We start from the raw sequence: 22,277 nt of genomic DNA on the forward strand, positions 1-22,277 counted from the left end.
CTCCCTCTATTTATTTCCCAGCTCCCTTTCCCCTCCCCATTTCTGAAAAAGGGTCCTGACCGGAAACGTCGACTCTCCTGCACCCTGATACTGCCTGGCCTGCTGTGTTCCTCCAGCTCCACAGTTATCTCTGACTCCAGCATCTGCAATTCTTGCTGTCTCCTGTAATAGTTTCTTCTTGTTTAGTTTAGATCTTGATCATCCACAGTTTTGTTTTGTTTTAGAGTTTATAGTGAAGTTGCCTTTCTTTATTCTGCTACAGGAGATCTAGTTTTTTGTGTTTAAAGTAATTGGTGTTAATGATTTGTGTATTAGTATAAATGATCCATAGTCCTGGTATTCAGCAGGCAGTGTCCATTAAACACAGTTTAGAGTAATGCCCTTATGCACTTTGTGTTTTGCAGTAAACTAGTCTAGATGAGTAATGGAATGTTAGGGTTGAGAAGCACCACTGAGGCTGTTCATCACTACAATGTTTAATTACTTGCATTTTGTTTAGCTAGATGTCTTTTACTTGAGCCATTTAAACACCCTGGATGTAATGTGTTGGAAGAATAATCAAAGGAGTTTTCCTCATCCAGTTTAATCCCTATATTTAAAAAAAATCTTGTCACTTATTTCATTGCTGTTTATGGGAGTTTGTAAGTTACCTTGCAACGCTGTACTTCAAAATGACTTTGTCTGTAAAAAGCAGTGTACGAAAACAAGCACTTCTTTCATCAACATTGTTCAAAGCAAATTGATAAGTTGCTTCATTGGACTGGGAGCAATCTTCATCTTGTAATTTTATCTGCAGCAAAGAACAGTTTTTAAGCTGATTAGTAATTCTCAATTTCCTTTTGCTGTCAAGTGCTGGGGAGCAGCGAATGGCCTGGATAATCTAATATTGGCAATTATGCATACTACTGTTGTATCCCATTGTATAGCCTGGGGCTGAGGGTTTGACTGTGTGTTGACTCCTTTCAATAAAGGATGAATTGAATGGCTTCTATGTTGATTTGTTCTTGATCATGACTTTACATAAGAATTGCACCAAGGGCAAGAGTCAAATATACATTTGAACAAAACCAACAAAGGGCTTCAGTTCCTGCTGTGGCTTTCTGCTTTCATATTTGTCAATGTGAAAATGGCAGTGTCTTGAGGGGAAAGAATATGTATGGATGTTAGAGTTTAACAAGTGTTAATTACAGAGGTTTACTTTTTCTGGTCCAGAAGCAGGAGATACTATAAAGTTTTAAAATTATTGTCCCTCTTTTTGTGTTTTTCTTGCAGAAGTGCTGGAGGAGAGGTAAAGTGAAATGTGTTAACTGATTGTTTAGATATTTAGTCCATGTCTCGATCACTAACAACTCCTATCCTTGCCTCAGCACAAGACACCATCTGGCTGTTATTTAGAGACTTCTTGTTTTAGGCATTTAATTCCATACAAGCTTGACTTTTCAGTTATTAACTGATAAGTTACTGTGCCAAGTCATTTCACAATAATTGGCCCCCAGTTGTACATTTAAATACAGTTCCATGTGTGTAGCTGAATTTGATGGAACTCTAAATAACATTAAAAAAAATCTTGAAGTGTCACTAAGTATCATTTAGGACCATCTCTTTAATCTGGCATTTACCCCATTCTATAGATGCTAGTCTGCATTTAATTTACAATTGAGTTACTACACATGTTCTCATTGCCTCTTTCTTTGCTCCTATTTCCAATTTTCTTGGTGTCATAAGCACCTATTCCATACTTCCACAAGAGTGAACTGCTCTGTGATCCCATTGAAGTGATCATTGTTCCTGTATGAACTTGCTCAGTGAGTTTGACAGTGGAGGTGTCTAGCTAAAATGGAACATGCATACATGTTTCCCAAGCAGAGCCCCAGATTGCCTGGAGCGTGCATTGCTGTTGCGCCCAGAACCTTTGCTAGTAAAGACCAAAGAAAGCCTCATATGATAGTAAGAACTGCCAATGCTGGAGTTAGAGATAAGCGTGGAGCTGGAGGAACACAGCAGGCCAGGGAGCATCAGAGGAGCAGGAAAGCTGATGTTTCGGGTCGGGACCCTTCTTCAGAAAATGAAGAAGGGTCCCAACCTGAAATGTCAGCTTTCCTGCTCCTCTGATGTTGCCTAGCCTGCTGTGTTCCTCCAGCCTCATATGATAATGTGCATTTGCCAAAAAGCAGTAAATTCATTGCTCCTGCTCTTTTGACATCTACATTTCATAGAACTGTGGTGTGACTTGAACACAAATGTTTCTGAATGGAAGCGTTCGATTTTTTTTTTCGGAACTGGGAATGTTCAAAACAATTGTTATTTCTAGGTTACAGAAGCCTGATTCTTTCAGCTTTCTAATATACTTGTAACTGTCTACTCCATGTTTTGGTTGAGTACCAACTGTAAATGTACACTCAGTACATAAGCAGTCTGCACAGGACAGGGCCTCACTCTTTTAATGGTGACTCCAGCTTTGCTGTATTATCAGGGTGAACTGTGACTCCAGATTTAGACTTCATTTGTGCTGTAGTAACATTGGCATGACATGAAAATGCAGAATGTAAAGCATTAAAGGCATAACCTGAAAATTACTGTCTGAGCCATACTTTATAGTACAGATTGTTTGGATTTTTAAAGATAGAACTGACAGTGATGCTAAGGTACAGTTTCAAAACGCGAATCTAAGAGCGTTTCTTTTATTCTTGTATGGGATGTGGATGCTGTAGGCTAGGCAAGCATTTGTTGCGTACTTGTCCTTGAAGATGCAGTGAACTGCTTTGTATCGTTGTAGTCCATGTAGTGCAGGTGCACCCATACTGCTGGCAGGATTTCAATTCAGAGGCAGTGATGATAATTTGGTTCCAAGTCAGGATGGTGTGTGACAACAATGTTCCCATTTGTCTGTTGTACCACATATTGGGGTATGGACAAGTCAGGAGTTTGGAAATTGCTGTTTAAGAAGGCTTGGTAAGTTGCTGCATGTCATCATTTATGTGATACACATTGGTACGACAGTGCCTCTCTAGTGGATATAGTGGTAATCGAGCAAACTGGTTCGTCCTGGGGGTTTTGTGATGTTGGAGCTGCACACATTCAGGCTAATGGACAGTATTTCATCGCACTCCTGACTTGTGCCTTGTAGTTGGTGGACAGGCTTTGGGGAGTCAGGGGATGATTTGATCTGATCTATTAATGTCACATGGACTGAGGTACAGTGAAAAGTGTTGTATTATGTGCTTTACAGGCAGAGCGTATTATACAGTTGCATCAGAGTAACAAAACAGAAATGCAGAATGCAATGTTACAGCTGCTGAGAAGGTGCAGAGAGAGATCAACATTAACATTTAAATAAGTCCATTCAAAAGTCTGAAAACAGCAGGGAACAAGCTGTTCTTGAATTTGCTTGTACGTGTTTACAAACTTTTATATCTTCTGCCCGATAGAAGAGAGTATAACTGGAATCGGAGGGGTCTTTGATCATGTTGGAAGCAAGAAGTATAGATGATGTCAATGGAAGGAAGACTGGTTTGTGAGATGGACTGGGCTGTGAGTTACGTGCTGCAGAATTCCCAGCCTTTGACTTACTCTTGTAGCCACAGTATTTATGTGGCTGGTCCGGTTCAATGTCTGATCAGTGGTGATACCCAGAATACTGATGTCCTGCGCATGGAGTGTGATATCAATACTTCAGACTCCCATTCGGCCACAGCCCCACACCTTTCCTACCTTCTGTCACTGACCATCACATCTAGGTAACCATGTAATTCCATGCCAATATGAAATAAACATTCCAAACCACATTTATAAACCACAAGTCAGGAGTGTGATGAAATACTGTCCATTTGCCTAAATGAGTGCAGCTCCAACAACACTCAAAACCTCCAGGACGAAGCAGCCTGCTCGATTAGCACCACAGAGCCACAGTTGTACCAGTGTGCATCATATAAATGATAGTCACCATTGCACATTCCCTTGATGCCTCACTGTTTTGTAATTTTACTTGTCCCAGCACTCCTCAACAGTGCTACCCCACTAGCTGCCATTTAGCTGGTAGAGAGCTGCAGTTAGACTTGACTGGTGGCTGTGAGCAGCTGTGACCACGGAATCTGGTCTTATACTTGACGACAGATGTGGTAGTCTATGCTGGTTGGCAACCGGAACGTTGAGAGGTCTGGACTGCTCTTACCTAGTTCCATTCTTATCTATTTAGTCACAACCATAGTATCCTCATGCTGCCACATCATTTCTTTGGCCCTCCTATTTTTCATTGGCATGCTGCCCCAGTTCTACCTCACCACAACCTCTCTCAGCTCCCACATTGATCCTAAATCGTCAATATTGTATAGGCAGATACTTCCTCCACTTCAATATTGGGCAGCCATTGACTTCACTCTAAACTTCATTCTATAGCTACTGTCTCCATCCATCGCCCTGGCAACAATTACCATATATTAAAATAAAAACAAAACTCCAGATACTGGAAATCCGAAGCAAAAGCAAAGTGCTAGAGAAACTTAGTAGGTCTCGTAGCTTCTGTAGAGAGAAAATCGGAGTCAATGTTTAGAGTCCAGTTAAGCAAAATCAATAACTATAAAAGCATAAACCTGTCTCAGCCTTCCCTTATCATGGTGTCACCATGGTTACATGATCTATTGAAGCTATAAACGGTGACCAGATCAATATCTCCTTGACCATCACATAGGTGAATGACCTGCACATATTTCCTCGACTCCCTTAATGTTGTTTTAGGATTGCTTCACAATGCATCTCCATTCACCAGAGCACTGTTTTAACTCATTCTGTACGAATCCCACAAACAACTCAAGACTTTAAAGTGCAGAGATACTGTAAATCCATATTCCCACAGTTTGGTTGGAGAATAGGAGTCGTTTGGAAGTTTGGAATTTGCCAGCCTTGGGTGCTCAGTCTCTGGGTAGGTTGGTGATGTGTGGGAGAGGGTTATAAGCCCAGCAAGATGTGGTTCACTGTAGGGTAGGAACAATGCGGTTAATGTGTGGAGGAACCCTAAAGAGATGGAGTAGGTGGATACTGGAATTGGCAAGGCAAGGAGATGTATATTGGGAAAAGCTACTATGCGGGCTTGGGTCTGGGAGCTAAGACCAGGGAATGGACTTGTAAGCTTTTGCTGGAGAGCAATAGAGGTATGGTAGAGTCTTAAATGCTGATAAGAAACCAGAATGTTGCATAAGTGGGTATGAGGTACCACTACGTATAAGCCACATGACATTTTCAATGTGACAAATGTCCATACAATGCAAGTCTGACTGCCTCATCTGCAAGCGGTCGAGTAGGCTTGTCTCATTTGAGGCAACAAAACGTAGTCTAAAATCATCCAATGCATTGAAAACTGTTCTCTAAATGTTTCCTGTCAAAGCTTAGTGATAAACTATTCATACTCGCATTTTACTTGCCCTGTCAAGTCAGTAGGTGCTTCTCTAACTAGAATTTTATGGGCTAAACATTGAGCTGATTGTTAAATAACATGATTATTTACAGTTGGCTTCACACTACAATGTTGTAAAGTGCCTGTATATCTCAGCAGGGAGCCGACATTGGGGGAAGCTAGGACCAGTTAAAGCTGATCTGTGCCACCTCATGCCAGCTGAATTCAGACTGGAGTTATTCTACGACTGATGCAGCTCTGGAAAGAACAGAAGGCAGCAGATAGTGTTGGAGAGACCAGGCACCAGCATTTTCCAAAGCAGTCCCTGAGGCTATAGTTAAGAAGGAGAGGCATGACATTATAATATCGTGAGGTTATCCAGTCAAACTCTCGGAAGGCATTGGAAGTGTGATGTTTGTGGAGGACAGTGCTAGGAATCAATGTGAGGACCTGAATGCTGGACTTTGAGGTTCAGTGTTCTCACGTGAAGGGTCAAGGTCAGTGAATATATCTTCAAATCCCATGTCCCACCAACTGCACCACTGCAGTCTGATGCTGCTGCAGTCAGGCCTCATTATGTATTGACCAACAGTTTCTAATGTTTAAACTCACATCTAACATTTGTAGCCTTCACTCATCCTCCTGCACTCAGCATACTTCAGACCTCAGGTACATCTCTCAACTCTCTCCCACTGGCAGCTTTTTGCCACGTTGTCCAGACAAGTTACGTCCCACTTCCTGATTTTCTTCCCTCTCCCTTATGGGGAAGGAGCTGTGCAACCAGAGAGGCACTGAGAAGGAGGCACAGTCCTTAGCCTATTGAGAAGATCGTGATTACTGGTCATGCTGAGGCCAGTGGCAGGGCTGAAGCCATTCAAGATGCTGATGTACTCTTCACTAATCCTCCCCTTGCCTCATTACACCCACATGCCACAATCTCTCCTGATTTGTAAGCTGCAAACGATGGAAGAATTTCATGTTTCACTTGCCCATCTGCACCCCCACTGTCATCATAAAACGGACCTTGCGTCGCATCTTTCTCCTTTCAAGGATAGCACCCTGATGTGACAGTGCAGGAACAATAAGATGATGAAGCAACATCACTGCATGACCGATGTCAGAGATTAACACTAGGCGTGCATTAGGTGCTAGATTAGATTTTGGCTAGACAGGAGAGGGCTGAAGTCCAGACAAGAGCAATAACGGTGATAGTTGGTGGGTAGGATCGTATGTGTTCTACTGTAGGGAGTTCGATGGGACAAATTAGAGAATGCTGTTTGCTACGTATGATCAAGGCTAACGTCAAGGAGTATGTAATGGACTGACACAGATCTGCACAGGGTTTTGAGCAGAGCTTGTGCCCATTACTTCCAGCATTGTAGAGGTAGCCAACTCCAGTAGCTGTACCACGACTCAGCGTCCATGTTTCTTGGCTGCACTGGAAGCTTTGACTGAGGTCAGGCAGGTTCACTTTGCCACTGTGTAAATTCACATTGGTGTCTTCAGGCTTGTGGGTTTCAGTGTACTGCAGCAATGCACCAACCTATTGTCAGATGCATTGCTGGGATTGCTGCAGGGGAAGGAGCCTCGGTGGCTCTTTAGAGCATGAATCCACTGTCGTTGGACAACAGTAACTGTCCACCTTCTACTGTACCCTGCCAGTGCCCAAACAGATTGCTGCAGGCCATGCTGAGGTGATGCAGTCTGCAATTGGACCTCCTTCAGGCCATGCTGTCATCTTCTGCCAGTTGTGCTGCAACCAGTAGGGGGAGCACTGAGACAGGCAAAGGTACAGGGAAGATTGATAGCAAGGGAATTTTGTGAAAAGATTCATTAACGTTTGATGCAATCTGATATTTAGAAATTTGTTTTGGAGTGTTTGTTTTGCGTTCATTGTTTGCACTGAGACTGTAGTAATTGTAATGAGGCCAGCTAGTTGGTCCTCATAGAATGAGTTCCTGATTGAGACTGTTAACCTGGACCAATCAGGGAGCTTTTGTTGACAAATACAAACAGGAGCATCAGAAATTCTGTTCACTCAGAGCTGGCTCTGAGGAAGCTGGATCAATGTCAAGTACTATGCACATGTAAATAATGGGTGGCTTGGTGACCGGATACCGGTCTCAGTGAAGTTAGCTCAGTGGCAATCAGAGGTTAAAAAAAAACATGCTCCTGAATAAATTTGCTTGCAACAGTCATCTTTGAGTTGGGGTAAGCACTTCCAGCATCATGCTGTAATTTGAGAAGCTTCATTCGTTCGATCCTGCCATCGAAGACTGGACCCAATATATGGAAAGAGTGCATTTTTTTTCCAGCAAATAACATTGGGGCAGATGGAAAGCAACGAGTAATCCTCTTGACAGCTTGTGGACCAGCAGTTTTTTTCGCATATTAGGAGCTTAATGTTTCCTGAGGCACCAGATGCTAAAACCATTCAAGCATTCACGGATTTAGTTCAGGAAAATTATGACCCCAAGCTGCCTCTAGTTCTGAAGCGCAATCATTTTTACTACGCATCTCAAGAACCAGGGGAATCAGTGTTGGAGTTTTTAATGAAGTTAAGATGACTAACAGAGACATGGGATTTTGGGTTAATCCTGAATGAGATGCCAAGAGACCATTTGGAAAGTGGGATTAATGATGTAACCACGCTGAAGCACCTATTAGCTGAAGCCAAACTGGACTTCAAGCAGGCGCTACTACTGACTTTGTCATTAGAAAATGTGGCAAATGGAGCTTATGGGTTGCAGGGTGCTCCGCTGGAAATGTACACCCTTGCCTGGCTGACTGAATTTGGGGAACACCATTTGAGTGAAGGCAAGTGCATAGCTTCATTCAGGACATGTCCTCAGCAGAAGGACTCTAGTTCAGCCCACAGGCAAACCCCAAAACACAGCCGAGCTTCAGCCAAACGGTTAACGTTTTCTTAAGGATCTGGGCCAGCAAGTAATTGTAGCTGCTGCCGGTATGCGGGCTCAAGACAGGGGAAAAAAAAATCCCTCTAAGCCTGAATTGAGTAAGAGAACCCCCATAGGTCAGTATCTCAGAAAGTGCCTAGAAAGCCCACCTGCCTCTTGCTTGGAACTGATAAATTGCTTAGCAACGTCCAAATCAGAAGCAATCAAAGTAAATGTCTGGTTAAATGGTCACCCGGTTCTAATGGAGGTTTATACCGGTGTGGCTGTATCAATGATTGCAGAACCAGTCTTTAACAAAATTCACTCTGGAGTTTGCGAAGACCTCAGCTAGACTGAGACCCTGTACTGGGGGACCTTTACAGATTAAAAGTACAACTTTGCTTCTGGTCTCGTATGAGAAGCAACTGGTTCAGTTACCACTGATTGTAGTAAAAGTCTCGAGCCTAAGCCTGATGAGGCGAAATTGGATGAAAAAGATTCACTTTGATTGGCTCAACATTTTTTGATTAGAAAATTGCCATCTGAGTGAAGTCCTAATTAAACACATGGTTTTTCAGGAAGGTTTAAGGACCAAAGGAGGCAAGGCCTCCCTTACATGTTGACCAGGAAGCAATCCCATGATTCTGCAAGGCCTGTCCAGTGTCATTTGCCTTGCGAGCAAAAGTAGAGGCAGAAATCAGAAGGCTGGAAACAAAGGAATCATCAAACTGACCCAGTTTGTGGGGAATGAGCAGCACTGTTCATACCAATTCTGAAGCCTGATGGCTCAGTTTGGTTTTGTGGAGATTTTAAGAAAACGGGAAACTGCTTCTCACAGCTGGATAAATACCTGATCCCCCGCATAGAGGACTTGTAAGCAAAGCTGACAGAAGGGCTGTCCTTCACGAAACTGAACATGAGCCATGCGTACTTACAATTGTGGTTAGATGAGTCCCAGAAGTATGCCACAATTAATACCTGTAAGGTTTTGTACCAGTATATGAGACTGCCATTTAGGGTATCACCAGCCTGTGCCATTTCTCAGTGGATGATGGAGAACATTTTACAGTGTAGAGCTGGAGGAACATGGCAGGCCAGGCAGCATCAGAGGAGCAGGAAAGTCGAAAATTCAGGTCCGGACTGGGGTGGGAGAAGGGAGCTGGGAAATAAATGGAGGAGGGGTGGAGCTGGGGGAAGGTAGGTGGGATGGTGATAGGTGGATACAGGTAGGGGTTAGTGGGGATTAGTCAGTGGGAAGGGAAGGGTGGATAAGTGGGAAGGAAGATGGACAGGTTGTGTCAGATCAAGGAGATGGGAATGAGAGGGAGGATTGGATATGGGACGAGGCCAGTTTGGAGAGATTTTGAAACTGGTAAATTCTGTGTTTAGACCATTGGGCTGTAGGCTCCCGTGGCAGAAAATGAAGTGCTGCTCCTCCAATTTGTGGGTGGCGTCATTGTGACACTGGAGGAGGCCCAGGATGGACATGTCTCCCAGGCAGGTGGAAGGGGGAGTTAAAATGGTTGGCAACTGGGAGGTGGTGTTGATTATAGCATGCACATGCTCCGCAAATCGATCAGAATCCGTGCTCGGTCTCACTGATGTAGAGGAGGCCACATCGGGAGCAACAGATGCAATAGACCAGGTTGGAGGATGTGCAGGTGAACCCTCTGTCAGATCGGGCAGACTCTGTGACTGATTCGCAGAGCATCTGCGCTCTGTACGCTATAATCAGCAACACCTCCCTGGATGGCATGCCCATCCTGGGCCTCCTCCAGTGCCACAATGACGCAAAAAGACGCAATCTGGAGGAACAACCACCTCATATTCTGCTTCTGGAGCCTACAGCTCAATGGCCTGAACATAGAATTCATCAGATTTGAAACCCGGCCTCATCCCATGTCCAACACTCCCTCTCATCCCTGCCTCCTTGACCTGATATAACCTGTCCATCTTCTTTCCACCTATCCTCCCCACCCTCCCACTGACCAATCCCCACTACCCCCTACTTGCATTCGCCAATCACCATCCCACTCACTGTCCCCAGCCCCACCACTCCTCGCTATATTTATTTCCTAGTTCTCTTCCTCCTTCCCAGTCCTGATTAAGGGTCCCGACCCGAAACATTGAGTTTCCTGTTTCTGTGATGTGGCCTGACCTGCTGTGTTCCTCCAGCTCCACACTCTATTGACTGTGACTCCAGCACCTGCGGTTCTTGCTATCTCCAACATTTTACAAGGTCTACCCCAGATCGCCATTTATCTGAATGACATGCTAATAACAGGAAGGATCAATAAGGAACAGTTAGAACTTGGACAGAGTCCTTTAGACGTTTCTTCAAGGCGGGCGTATGCCCTAGAAGGGGCATAAGTATGTTCCAGGTACCCAAGTGGGCTGCAGAGTTGACAGACTGGGTTACACCCGTTTGAAGGTAAAGTGAGGGTGATCAAAGGTACCCCAGCTCCCACGTCTGTACCAAAGCTTAGGTCTTTCTTTGGATTGGTGAATTATGATGGAATGTCAATTCGTAACCTGGCCTCCACCCTGGCACCCTTACATCTGCTATTGAAAAAGAGTTAACCTTGGGAATGGTCTCGTTGCCAAGATGTAGTCTTTAGAGAAGCAGCTATCATTGTCTAAGGTGCTGGCATCAGGGGTTTCCAAAATGAAGATATTGGCAGGAAGTTATGTCTGATGGACAGGATTGGATGCAAATATAACTGCACTGGTAGGGCAGTGCCTGGAGTGCCAACAAGGCAAAGATTATTGCCAGCAGCTCCCCCACATTCATGGGAATGGCTGGATAGACTCTGGACTCAGTTACACGTTGACAATGACGGCCCTTTCATCAGCTCAATGTTCTTGGTCATTGTGGATGCTCAAAGTGGCTGGATGTGCATAGAGTTCATTTGTTAAACAGGGACGATGATAGAAAAGCTGCACGTATCTTTTGCAATACACGAGCTCTAGAAGGTGTTGGTCACAGACAATGGGCCATCGTTTACCAGTAGGGAATTTCATTATTTCATAAACTCGAGTGGCATTCGGCCTATAAGGTCAGCTCCCCACCACCCATCCATCCAATGGTCTGGCGAAAAGAACAGTCCAAACTTTGAAGGCAGGCTTAAAGAAACAGCCTAAAGCTTCACTCGAAAGCAAACTGTCCCAGTTCCTATTTGTTTATAGGACCATCCCTGATGCAACTGCAAGGGGTAGCTCCAGCAGAGTTCCTAATGGGGAGAAGACTGCACCAGGTTAAACCTGATATTCCCGAACCTGGAGGAGTAGGGTGAAATGGCATCAGGAACGCTGGACACACAACTTCTCCAAGTGAGAGAGATAATTTACTTCAGGGGTGAAGTTTGGTGTAGGAACCACAGACATGACCCTGCATGGGTAAGAGGCATGGTTTGTGCAGAGGTCAGCTCCAGTAACGTATAAAGTTTGGGTAGGTGAGGCAGTCCTGAGCAAACGTGCACACATGAAAGCTGCAAACTCGCAAACAGTGCAGGAGCAAAACATACCCCTGGCAGTTAGAACCTTTGGATTCTGCCTGTCTGTCAACTGTTGGAGTCTGAGACGGACACGGCGTATGTTGCAGCCTCGATGCCTTTACAGCCGGAAGAAGAGAATGAATTTCTTCCGAGAAGCTCTGAGTGCAGAAGGTGGGCTACAGTCCACTACACGCCATCTGTATCCGGGCTGAGTTGGAGGATCCAGATCCAGTGTGCAAACTCCCCAGGAGAAGCTACAAGAGAAAGAACAGTCCTAAGTCCTGGCACTCGGAGGGGGAGGGATGTAGTGATTGTAACAAGGTCAGCTGGGTGGACGTCAGAATAGGAGTTCCCTGATCAGGGCTGTTAATCTGGTTCAATCAGGGAGCCCTGGCTGACAGATATAACATCGTCAGCCATCCTATTCACTCTGAGAGCTGGCCCTGAGGAAGCCACACCAGTGTCAAGTACTGTGCACATGTAAATAAAGGATGACTTGGTGGCAGAATGCTGAACTCTGAGTTATTTCAGTGACCAAATCTGATGGTGAGGAGCAGAGGGAAGGTAAGTTATGAGTCTGTTAATGAATGGGGAATTGCGGTTTGATGAGTGCTTCATGGACAGCCCTGCAGGGGGCTTGGCAAGTTTGTCCCATCTCCTCCTCCACTTCCCTCTCATCAGCTGCTTGCTGTAGAGATAGTGCCCTCATGCTAGGATGCTGTGCAGGACGCAGCAGGCCACTGTGTGTCCTGCAGGGTTCCTATAGTGAGGCCCGGGCAGTACATGTGCCGTTTCAGCATGCCCGTGGTCTACTGTCACCTTTTGTATGGCTACAGGGCGTTCTGCAATGGATTGCAAACCTCAGAGTCAGCAATGTGTGGTCAGTGTTTTGGCCTAAAGGCAACCCCTCCCTTTGATTTGATTTGCCTGGTGACTTACAATACAGCTGGCACAACAAGCTGGCACAAATGAAGGGCATCATGACTGCTCTCAGTATGTTGCACATTGTGTGATATTCTGCCTGTGGTCACAGCAACTGGAGGTTGTGGAATCCCTCTTGGTTGTGATAAAGGGTAGAGTTTACATGTGGCTTCCACAATATGATGCACATGCAGTCAATAGTGCCCAACTCTGTTGCAAAACCTGAAATTCTTGCAAAGTCATGTATTTACTTTGCCAACTTCTCTCTGATGTGCAAATAAAATCTGGTTATCTCTCTTTGAACACACAACCTCAGTGACCTTCCTTATGCAACAGTGCACAGCGAGCATCTCTCCTGCTCCAGGACAGAAGGAACCAGACACACAAACAGTCATCACCATTGATAATGCTGATCTCATCTTGGGGCCTGTTTGTAGCTGAACCAGGAGGCAGTTTGCAGCAGGGATGTCTTTTCTGACATGTACACATCTTGCCCACCATTCCCAACTCAGGTTCACTAGAATAATTGCTTCCCGGTTGCTCTCGTCAGATATGGCCACTTGTGAGATCCCTTCTGCCCTTCTCCTCCCTCTCCCAGCAGCGTGTGCTGCTCTGTGTATTTCAAGGCGGATCTACTCACATGTCTGGAAACAGCTGGCTTATGCAGAAGCCTTGAAGTTAGGTCCAAACCTTCAACATGTAACACATCGCTCCCTGTAGACTTTACTAACGAATGCTGGAAAGCACTAAACGCTGATACTCATGGCTACATCCAGTAGGAATCAGTCAGCAACAAACTTGAAAGTTGGTGATGCCCTTAAACAATCATGGTCAGAGATCTCCCAGGTGCTGAGCACATGCTCAGCTTAGTGAACTTATGAGAGGATGATAACTGCTACACTGAGCCACCATGTGGCTAATAGTGATGTCAAATCAGTCTTGCATGTTGATTAGTATCTGTGTTTTTTGAGTGTTGGATGTGGTGACAGTCAAGCAGACTGCTTTGTGTTGGATGGTGCCAAGTTTCTTGAGTATTACTGGAGATGCACTCATCCAGATAAGTGAGGAGTATTCCACCATACCCCTGACTTGTGCCTTATAGGTAGTGGACAGGCTTTGGGGAATCAGGAGGTGAGTTACTGTAACCTCTGGCCTGCAGTTGTGGTCACAGTATTGCTGGTGCAATTCAGTTTCTGGTCAGTAGTAAACCATAGGATGTTGATAGTGGGGTGGATTTAGTGATGGTAATGGTATTCAATCTTAAGGGGCGATAGTTAGATTCCGTTTTGTTGGAGATTGTCATTATCTGCCTCTTTTTGGCTGCCCATATTGCTTGCCATTAGTGACTTGAGCCTGTGTACCCAGGTCTTGCTGCATTTGGGCATGAACTGCTTCTGTATTTGAGTCATAAATGGTACTGAACATTGTGCAGTCATTAGTGAAGATCTCTACTTCTGACCTTATATTGAAGTTGTGGTCATTGATAAAGCAACTGAAGATTGCTGGGCCAAGGACCTTGTCCTGAAGCACTCATGAGATGTTCTGAAGCAGATATGACTGCTCCAAAGTATAAAGAAAGAAGTAAAACCAAACCGATCATCTGACATTGATGTATTCACTGCTAGCACCAACAACAACCCAGTCCTGTCAAACCTGCAAAGTCCTCCAAAGTCAAGCAGCAGCCTGTGGTATCCTGTAAGAAGTCTCCTTGCCTATTTTTTGATGTGATGCCATGTGGGGTCCAGAGTCAATGTTGAGGACTCCCAGGGCAGCTCCTTCTCGACTGTGTATCACTGAGCTGTCAGCTGTGCTGGTGGGATAGGATACAATCAGGGGATGGTGATATCTGCAACATCGAGTCCATGAGTAAAATTTTTTCAGTGTCGTTTGCAGGTTTGATAGCAACTCCATTGCTGTTGATGTTTCCAGTACTGAAGTAGATGTGAGGTGGTCTCTGGTTTCATTTCTCTTACTTTAGACTTGGCAATAGTTTTGAAACAATTATGTGGCTTACAAAGTCACTTGGAAGCAGTTAACAGAGTTAAGTACATTGTTGTGGGTCTGGAGTCACATGTAGGCCAGACCAAATAGGGAAGGCAGATTTCCCTTCCTCAAGGACATTAATGGACAAGATTGGCTTTTATGACAATCAACATTAATTTCTTGGTTGACGATAAACTGGTTTTAATTCCAGCTTTTTGTTGAATATGAATGTCATCATCTGCCATAGTGGGCTTCAAGGTCATGACCCCAGTGCATTAATTTGGGATTCTAGAATACTCGTCCAGTGACATTAACACCGCACCAGCCCCTTCCCCTAGAATGCATCTGTCTGTCTCTGGTCGTTTTTAACGCTGTTTAAAGAAAAGTCAGAGAGCAAATTTAAAACGTTTTATTCAAGTATATTTCATATTATTTTTCATTTTAAAATAGAGTAGCTTTGTATGTCATAAAAGTAATATATGAAATATACACTGTAGCTTTCACTTTGTAAATGTAAAGCATATTAAGCTGAGAGGAATTATCTAACATTAATTTTTATCAATTTTCCTTTTAAATTTGGAAGCAAATAAAAAAGACTCTTGTTTCTCATTTGTTGACTGAGTGCAGATTTGAGGACTGAGTTATTGGACTGAACCCTTTAAGAGAGAGAATCCAACATGAAGACAACAGACTGTACTACAACGAGAAACTGCACGCTTGACATGTCAGGTCCCACGGAATCTACATGTTCGGAAGTGTTTATATATATATAAAAAAAAATACATTAGGAGCAGGAGTAAACCATTCAGTGCCTTGAGATTACTCTGCCATGCACTAAGATCAGGGCTGATCTGATTGAGGCCTTAACTCCACTTTCTTGTCTGTTCCTGTCAGCTGTCAACTTTCATGTTCATCAAGAAGCTATCTACCTCTATCTTAAAAATATTCAATAACCCTACGTCCACCACTCCCTGGTGAAGAGTGTTCCTGAAACAAAAAAAAACTTCTTCCTCAACCCCACCTTAAGTGGGAGAGTCCTTATTTTTAAAATGTCTCCTAGTCTTACAGGGGGAAACATTTCTTTCAGCAACTATCGGTCATTTAAAGAATGAAGACCCATTGATAGGTGATTTCTTCCCTGTCTGGGACTGTGACGGAAGCAACTAAAATAAAAGATGATTACAGCACAGCAAATATGGAGGAGCTACAAAGACAACCCCAGGGAAGGGGTTGTGCTCCTAGCTTTGCAGACTTGCAAGGGAGCAGATACAGTGGCTAGGGTTAGTTGGAGCAGTCCCAGATTATCACATCAGATTATGAGAGGGGGACAGTACCCTCCAAAATTTGGTATTCCCTATATTATAGACCAATTGATTATAGAACCACCCCCTCAACTGTGCCTGGCCTATTCGCACTGTTCAGATATATTTGTATTACAGAGGTGTCCCTTGAATTTTATTTCTTGCATTTGTGTTTTGAATCTGTTTCAGGTAGTTTAGTTGACAGCCTGCAACTGTCTCCTCATGCCACAAGGAGCCCTTTGAATGTGCTACTTCCTGGATCCCAGGCGTCCAACCTGGATTTGCCTGGTCAGGCACAGTCACCATTGCAGAGTCCGATTCTTAGTGATGCCAGCAGTACCAGGGTGGATGATGAAGACGACGACCGGCGGAAGGTGTGCAATATAATTCTCATTTAGTGGTTAGTGTTAGTGGTCCATCATTTTATCATTTATTATTGCTTTCCTTAGCCAGAGCTTTGCTCCAGACGAAATTCCAAACTGCTTGAGCAAAGATTTTTAGCTAGCTGCCTCCACATCAAAGTTGTGAAAAGAGCTTGTGTAAAGTGTAACAAGGTATTAAAAAAAAATAAAGAAAAGCCTCAGGCTGCAACCATGTAACTGGAGTGTCTGGTTTGGCGCTGTCACAGGTAAGGGAGTCAGCTGCTGGTATTACAACTTTATACCAGAATTAATTGGCAAAATTCATGGCTTTTTAAGTCAGACACTCCTCTGCATTTAGCGTTGAGGCATTAAACCAAGGTCCTGCCTGTGCTTTCACATGGATCTAAAAGATCCAATGGGACTTGGTTCAAAGAAGAACAGGGGAATTTTTTTGTCCCCTAAATGACTTGGCCAACGTTCGTCTCACAAATGCCATCTCTAAAGCAGATTGTGTGGCCATTATTGCTGCTTGTGGGATCTTTCTGTGCAAAGGTTTGCCATTGTGTCTCCTCTGTTACTGTAGTAAATACTGTTCCAGAAATCTAACTGGTTGTGGAGCACTGTGAGGTGCCCTGGAGCCCTGGGACAGTATATAGAACTTGGGTCTTTCTTTCCATCTTTCCTAACAGTCTTGTACAAGATATGTGTTACTGTCCCCTTTCTCCTCTTCCTCTCCTTTCTGGACTCTTGTTCACAATTCTTGTCTGTAATATCTGGTGTCATCTCAGTAAAAGGCCCACTTTCCACCTGAGAGTGCTGGGCGGCCAGCTTCCACCAGGCCTCCTCTGATATCCACGTGTATGCTGTCCCATAGCAACTGGCTACCGTGTTGTTTTCTCCACCAAGCAGATAGATACCAGTCAGGTGCATGGACCTCTGCCTGGCCATAAGTTGCCTAACTCCGCACAGGTCAGGGATTAAGTCCACATTCTTTATGGCTCATCATCATCGTACCAGAGAACAATGTTGTTATAATATGATTTATATAGGTTTTCAGATTTGCTAAATTATTTCAAATTGTTCATTTCTAATGGAACCTCCTCAGAGTTCTGGTTGATTCTGAAACCATGTCTCTGTTTCCTGGTGCTCCTCTGTGACCCTGCCTCCGTTTCCCGGTGCTCCCCTGTGACCCTACCTCAGTTTCCCGGTGCTCCCCTGTGACCCTGCCTCCATTTCCCAGTGCTCCCTATCTTCCCATCCTTCAATGCACCCAGCCCTTTTGTTGCCACCCCCAGGCTCCCCTTCATCAAGGTCTGGATCCTTTTATACGATTGACTGTTTCGATGTGATGAGGTGCTTTTGGGAAGAAAGGACAAGTAAAGTCATTTTCTCTGCTCTTGTTGAGGGGTGGGGGGATGGGGGGGCACGTGGAGGTGTAGTTAAGATCAAGATCATAGGGTACTACAGGATCAAGGGGCTTAGTTCCTATTCCTTCTTATTGCTATTACTAATTCTTGTTCCTTTATCAACAATGGATTTTACCCCATAAAAATGACAGAGGAGATGAGTGAATAGTCATGGGTCTGAATTTCTGATGGACTGTTCTGATAAAACAATGAGTGGGTAGGACTTGCTGCTGGTTGTTCCAGTATCTTATCCTGATTCCAGCAGTGGTTGGGAATTGTGGGAAAAGTTGTACTATGTCCATAGGTGATTCGAGCGTGTATACGATAATTTGAGGGTTGCCTGAGATAACCTGTGGTTTGAGAATGATTTGCTACGATGACAGTTTAACATCTGGCAAGTTTGTTTCTAACAGCGTTGCCCAGCTGACAAGGCTTACTTCATTGCAAAAGAAATCCTGACCACAGAGAGGACGTACCTGAAGGATTTGGAAGTCATCACTGTGGTAAGGGGCTTCTCTTAGCTTTGTGTCCTTCAGTTTGGAAATATTTTTAAGTGCGTTCCCGCTAGCTTTTGAGTACTTTGTTGGTGTATTGTTGGCTCAACAAGGAATAGTTTCAATTACTGAGTCAGGAGGCTGTGGATTCAGGCCACACTGCAGAGAATGAGCCATAATCCAGGATGACCCTCCAAGGAAGTGCTGCACTGTTGGAGGTGCCGTCTTTTGGATGAAAGGTTAGCCGGGGTCCCTTTTGCCTTTTCAGGTGGGTGTAAAAGAAGAAAAATAATTTGAGAAGATTTTGAGGTATTCAAAATTATGAATAACTTTGATAGGGTAAAGAGGATATTTTGTTTCCACTAGTTGCTGTGTCAGTAACTAGGGTTCACAATTTCAAGATTGTGAGCAAGAAAGCTTGGACTGCGATGAGGCGAAACCTCTTTACTCAGAGTTGTTGGGATTTGGAATGAGCTGCCTGGGAGAGTGGTGAAGCCTGACTCCAAACGAGGTTTCAAAAGAGAGCTGGATATATATTTGAAAATGATGCATTTAGAGGGCTATTGAGATTTGGCTGGAGAGTGGCATTAGTTGGGTAGCTCTTTCAGGAGCTAGTACAGATGCAGTGGGTCGAATGGTCTCCTCCTGCACTGTAAGATTCTGTGATCTCATAGCACCATGGAGGGTTATGACAATGGATTCCTGAATTTGCATGTAACCCTCAGTGAACACAATTACAAAACAAAATACCTTGTCATTATCACATCATTCATACCTCAAGACATCCCGAAATGACATATGGTGATTTATTAATACAGATATTTTCCTTTTGCTTTTAGTGGTTTCGAAGTGCTGTCATCAAAGAGAGTGCAATGCCAGAGGGACTAATGACACTGCTGTTTTCCAACATTGACCCAATTTATGAGTTTCATCGTGGATTTCTGAAAGAGATTGAACAGAGGCTGGCTCTGTGGTGAGTTATTTTTATTGCAAAATGTTGTTACTTTGATGGGATTCCTTCTCCACCAGACGTGTCCCTCAGTGTTTCTGGGCTATGTTGTCAGGGCTGACTAATAACCTCAGCATCAACAACCAGGATTGTGCCATGTGTGATGACTTCAACACTTACCTGTGAAAAATGGCCTGGAGTGTTTCAACTTCTAACGTCGTGCACTGATTCATTTTGGCATTTTCTGCATAACACAAAGAATTTTTTGTTTTCAAATATCGGTCTATTTATTTTTAGAAATTTTTCTTCAGAGATTGTCTATAAGCTTAACCATTTTACAATGATACTGTGTTATAGAAGAACCAACAAGAGTCCATTTCTGGTACATTAGAGAGGTCAGAGTTATAATCCAGTTGCAGAAGGGACTGTCACTGTGGTTGAAATATGGGGTGCAGTGATGGATAATCCTCATCCTTTTGATTTCCTCCCTTGACCCTGCTTTTGAATCTCTTTTTGAAGAGTGAGGAGCTTTTACTGTCTTTGTAAGAATCATAGAATCTATAGAATTGTGGAATCCCTACAGTGTGGAAAGAGGCCATTTGGTATGTCGAGTCTGCACCGACCGTCTGAAGAGCATCCTGCCCAGAACCCAGTCCCCAACCTATTCCCATAACCTCACATTTCCAATTGCTAATCCACCTAGCCTGCACATCTTTGGACTGTGGGTAAAAACTGGAGCACCCGGAGGAAACACGTGCAGACAAAGGGAGAACATGTAAACTCCACACAGACAAGTCGCCCGAGGGTGGAATCAAACCCAGGTCCCTGGCACTGTGAGGCAGCAGTGCTAACCACCAAGCCACTGTGCCACCCTGAAGGGACATTAATTAAACAATTGAATTGACCTCCAAGGAGAAGGTTTAACACAGCTCTTCCTCCAGTCTGCTGGTGAAGTTTATACAGCCCGAGGTCAATGCTCTTGACAAAGTGTTTTTCATGACCACCAGATGTCATCAAGCATTTTACAGCTGCTGAAATACTTTCTAAAGTGCAGTCACTGTTGTAGACAACGTGGCAGCTAATTTGGACTCAGCAATCTCCCACAAACAGCAATGTGGTCATGGCTAAATATTTTGCTGTTTACTAATGTTGCTTTAGGGTGGTAGAAGCAGAAACCATCATAACAAGGCCAAGCGCTGGAAAATGGGATGAGAATAGCGACGTGGTTGTTGTTGACCGTCACAGACCTGATCGGCCGGTGTCGTCGTCTGTGCTGTAAACCCCTGAGTCAAGATTCCAGAAAAGGAAGGGAAATTATGATGGGCTGAATGACTCCCTACTACACAGAATGACATAATGGTGACAATGATGCTAACTGATATAAAAACCACAAATGAAGAACTGAAAAGATATTGTGAGCCAGCCAGCATTTACAAGGAGAAATGCCGGGTTAATGTTTTGGATAGAATCATTCTTCTAAAATTTCCGACAAAGTTCAAAGCAACGGGACTTCAATGTAAACCTGGAAATGAATAAGAAACAGGCTAGAAGGTGATAGTGTTTCCCTGTCAGAGGAAGTACTGAGTAGGATATCTCTGAGTTTGATATTGGGACCGAATTTCTATCAAAGACCTGCGCCCTGCAAAGTGATCATTCTCATTGATAGGAAACAAGTTCGGGAATTAGAGTGGGAGGGCTATAAAGTCACAAGTAGGAATTAGATCAAATTTGTAAATGAACCGAATAACAGATGCAGTTGAATTCAAGTGGGTGTGGGTAAAGCATCACATATGCTCTATGGGATTTACAGAGAAAGATAAAATTGTGGGGAGATTGTTTGGGATTTTAGGTTTCCAGGTACTTGTTATGATCTTCACAAAAAGAAACCAATACTTGAAATGATCTATCAGAGAAAGCCTTTTGGATGAGGTCGTCCTGGGATATGTTACAACTATGTAGTTTATAAAAATGTTGTGCTTTGGAAGATTGGCTGGAACCTTCTGCCATCCCCAGTGACGTGTTTGCTGCTGGAGGGGGGCATTTAATCTGGCAGCAGGGTGCTAGGTAGAGACTCCAGCACATCCTCACCACCTCGCCTCCACTCCCAATTAAATCCCTGGTGGGAAGGCTGTGGGTGATCTTCCTGTCCTGCCACCAGTTCAGGGACTCAGTGAGCAGTTAATGCCTGTTGCTGCTGATAATAATGGCCTTGTATCTCCCATCACAGGAACACAGTGAGCAAATCTGGGTGGGTTGCTGGTGGACTTTGGGGGAGGAGTGAGAGGTACCCCTCGTTCAAAGGCATTCCAGTGCCTGACTGAGGGGAGAGCCATCTCCCCGTGTCTACCCCTTCCCTCCCTGATAACAGATCACTTTTTTTTATTTGGATGGGTTATTTGGGGAAAAATAGCCTACTTTATTCATCTGGTAATGTTGTTGTGCATTTATGCTACAAGTGAAGTGTGCCAGTGTCTGGCCAAGACAGGTATGATTTCATACTTTGATTTACATTATAATTGGTGCCAAGAGAAACCACCTCAGTTGTAAGAAATGTTACCCTACAGCCATCCAACTTTTGCTTCAGGAAGATATTTTATCCAGGAGTTGCTATTTCTGAAAGGTTTAATCCCAGGTTTGTTGTGCCTTCCAAAGCATGAAGATTGAATCCAGAAGTCACTGGGAACTCTATGGGCAGGATTTCACTCAGAAGGAGCTGTTCAGTCAGTGTATGTTTTATGATGTTTGTTTGATTTTCAGGGAAGGAAGGTCCAATGCACATGTGAAAGGAGATTATCAGAGAATTGGTGATGTCATGCTTCGGAACATGTGTGCTCTCAAGGTACAGTACAACGACAAGCTGTTGTGTTTCTGTCAAGTTAGCAGCAGGAGACCAGCATGCAGCAGACCATCCTTTCCACTAGTTTTTGTGGAATCCGGCTCCCTTCAGTTCTGTCTCCTTGCCGTGGCTTGTTCTTAAGTCCCAGCAAGGGAACCAGTCCCTGTGTGAGCTGCTGTTTATCCATCTTGACCTTGTCTGGTCAAGACATTGTGTTGCAGTTACTGATCTCCTGGAACCCCTCT

General features: G+C 44.1%; 1 protein-coding gene across 5 annotated transcripts in view; it reads left to right on the forward strand.

The window, feature by feature from the left end:
• farp2 (FERM, RhoGEF and pleckstrin domain protein 2) overlaps positions 1-22,277 on the forward strand; it is a 162,678-nt gene that overhangs the window by 110,802 nt on the left and 29,599 nt on the right. For all 5 annotated transcript variants that reach the window (XM_048604214.1, XM_048604215.1, XM_048604217.1 and 2 more), the window contains 4 exons: positions 16,175-16,359; positions 18,167-18,256; positions 19,087-19,220; positions 21,954-22,035. In XM_048604214.1, coding sequence (XP_048460171.1) covers positions 16,175-16,359; positions 18,167-18,256; positions 19,087-19,220; positions 21,954-22,035 — 491 coding nt within the window. The remainder of the gene's footprint in view (positions 1-16,174; positions 16,360-18,166; positions 18,257-19,086; positions 19,221-21,953; positions 22,036-22,277) is intronic.

This window comes from Rhincodon typus, chromosome 13 (genome assembly GCF_021869965.1).
Source record: "Rhincodon typus isolate 14 chromosome 13, sRhiTyp1.1, whole genome shotgun sequence".
NCBI lineage: Eukaryota > Metazoa > Chordata > Chondrichthyes > Orectolobiformes > Rhincodontidae > Rhincodon > Rhincodon typus.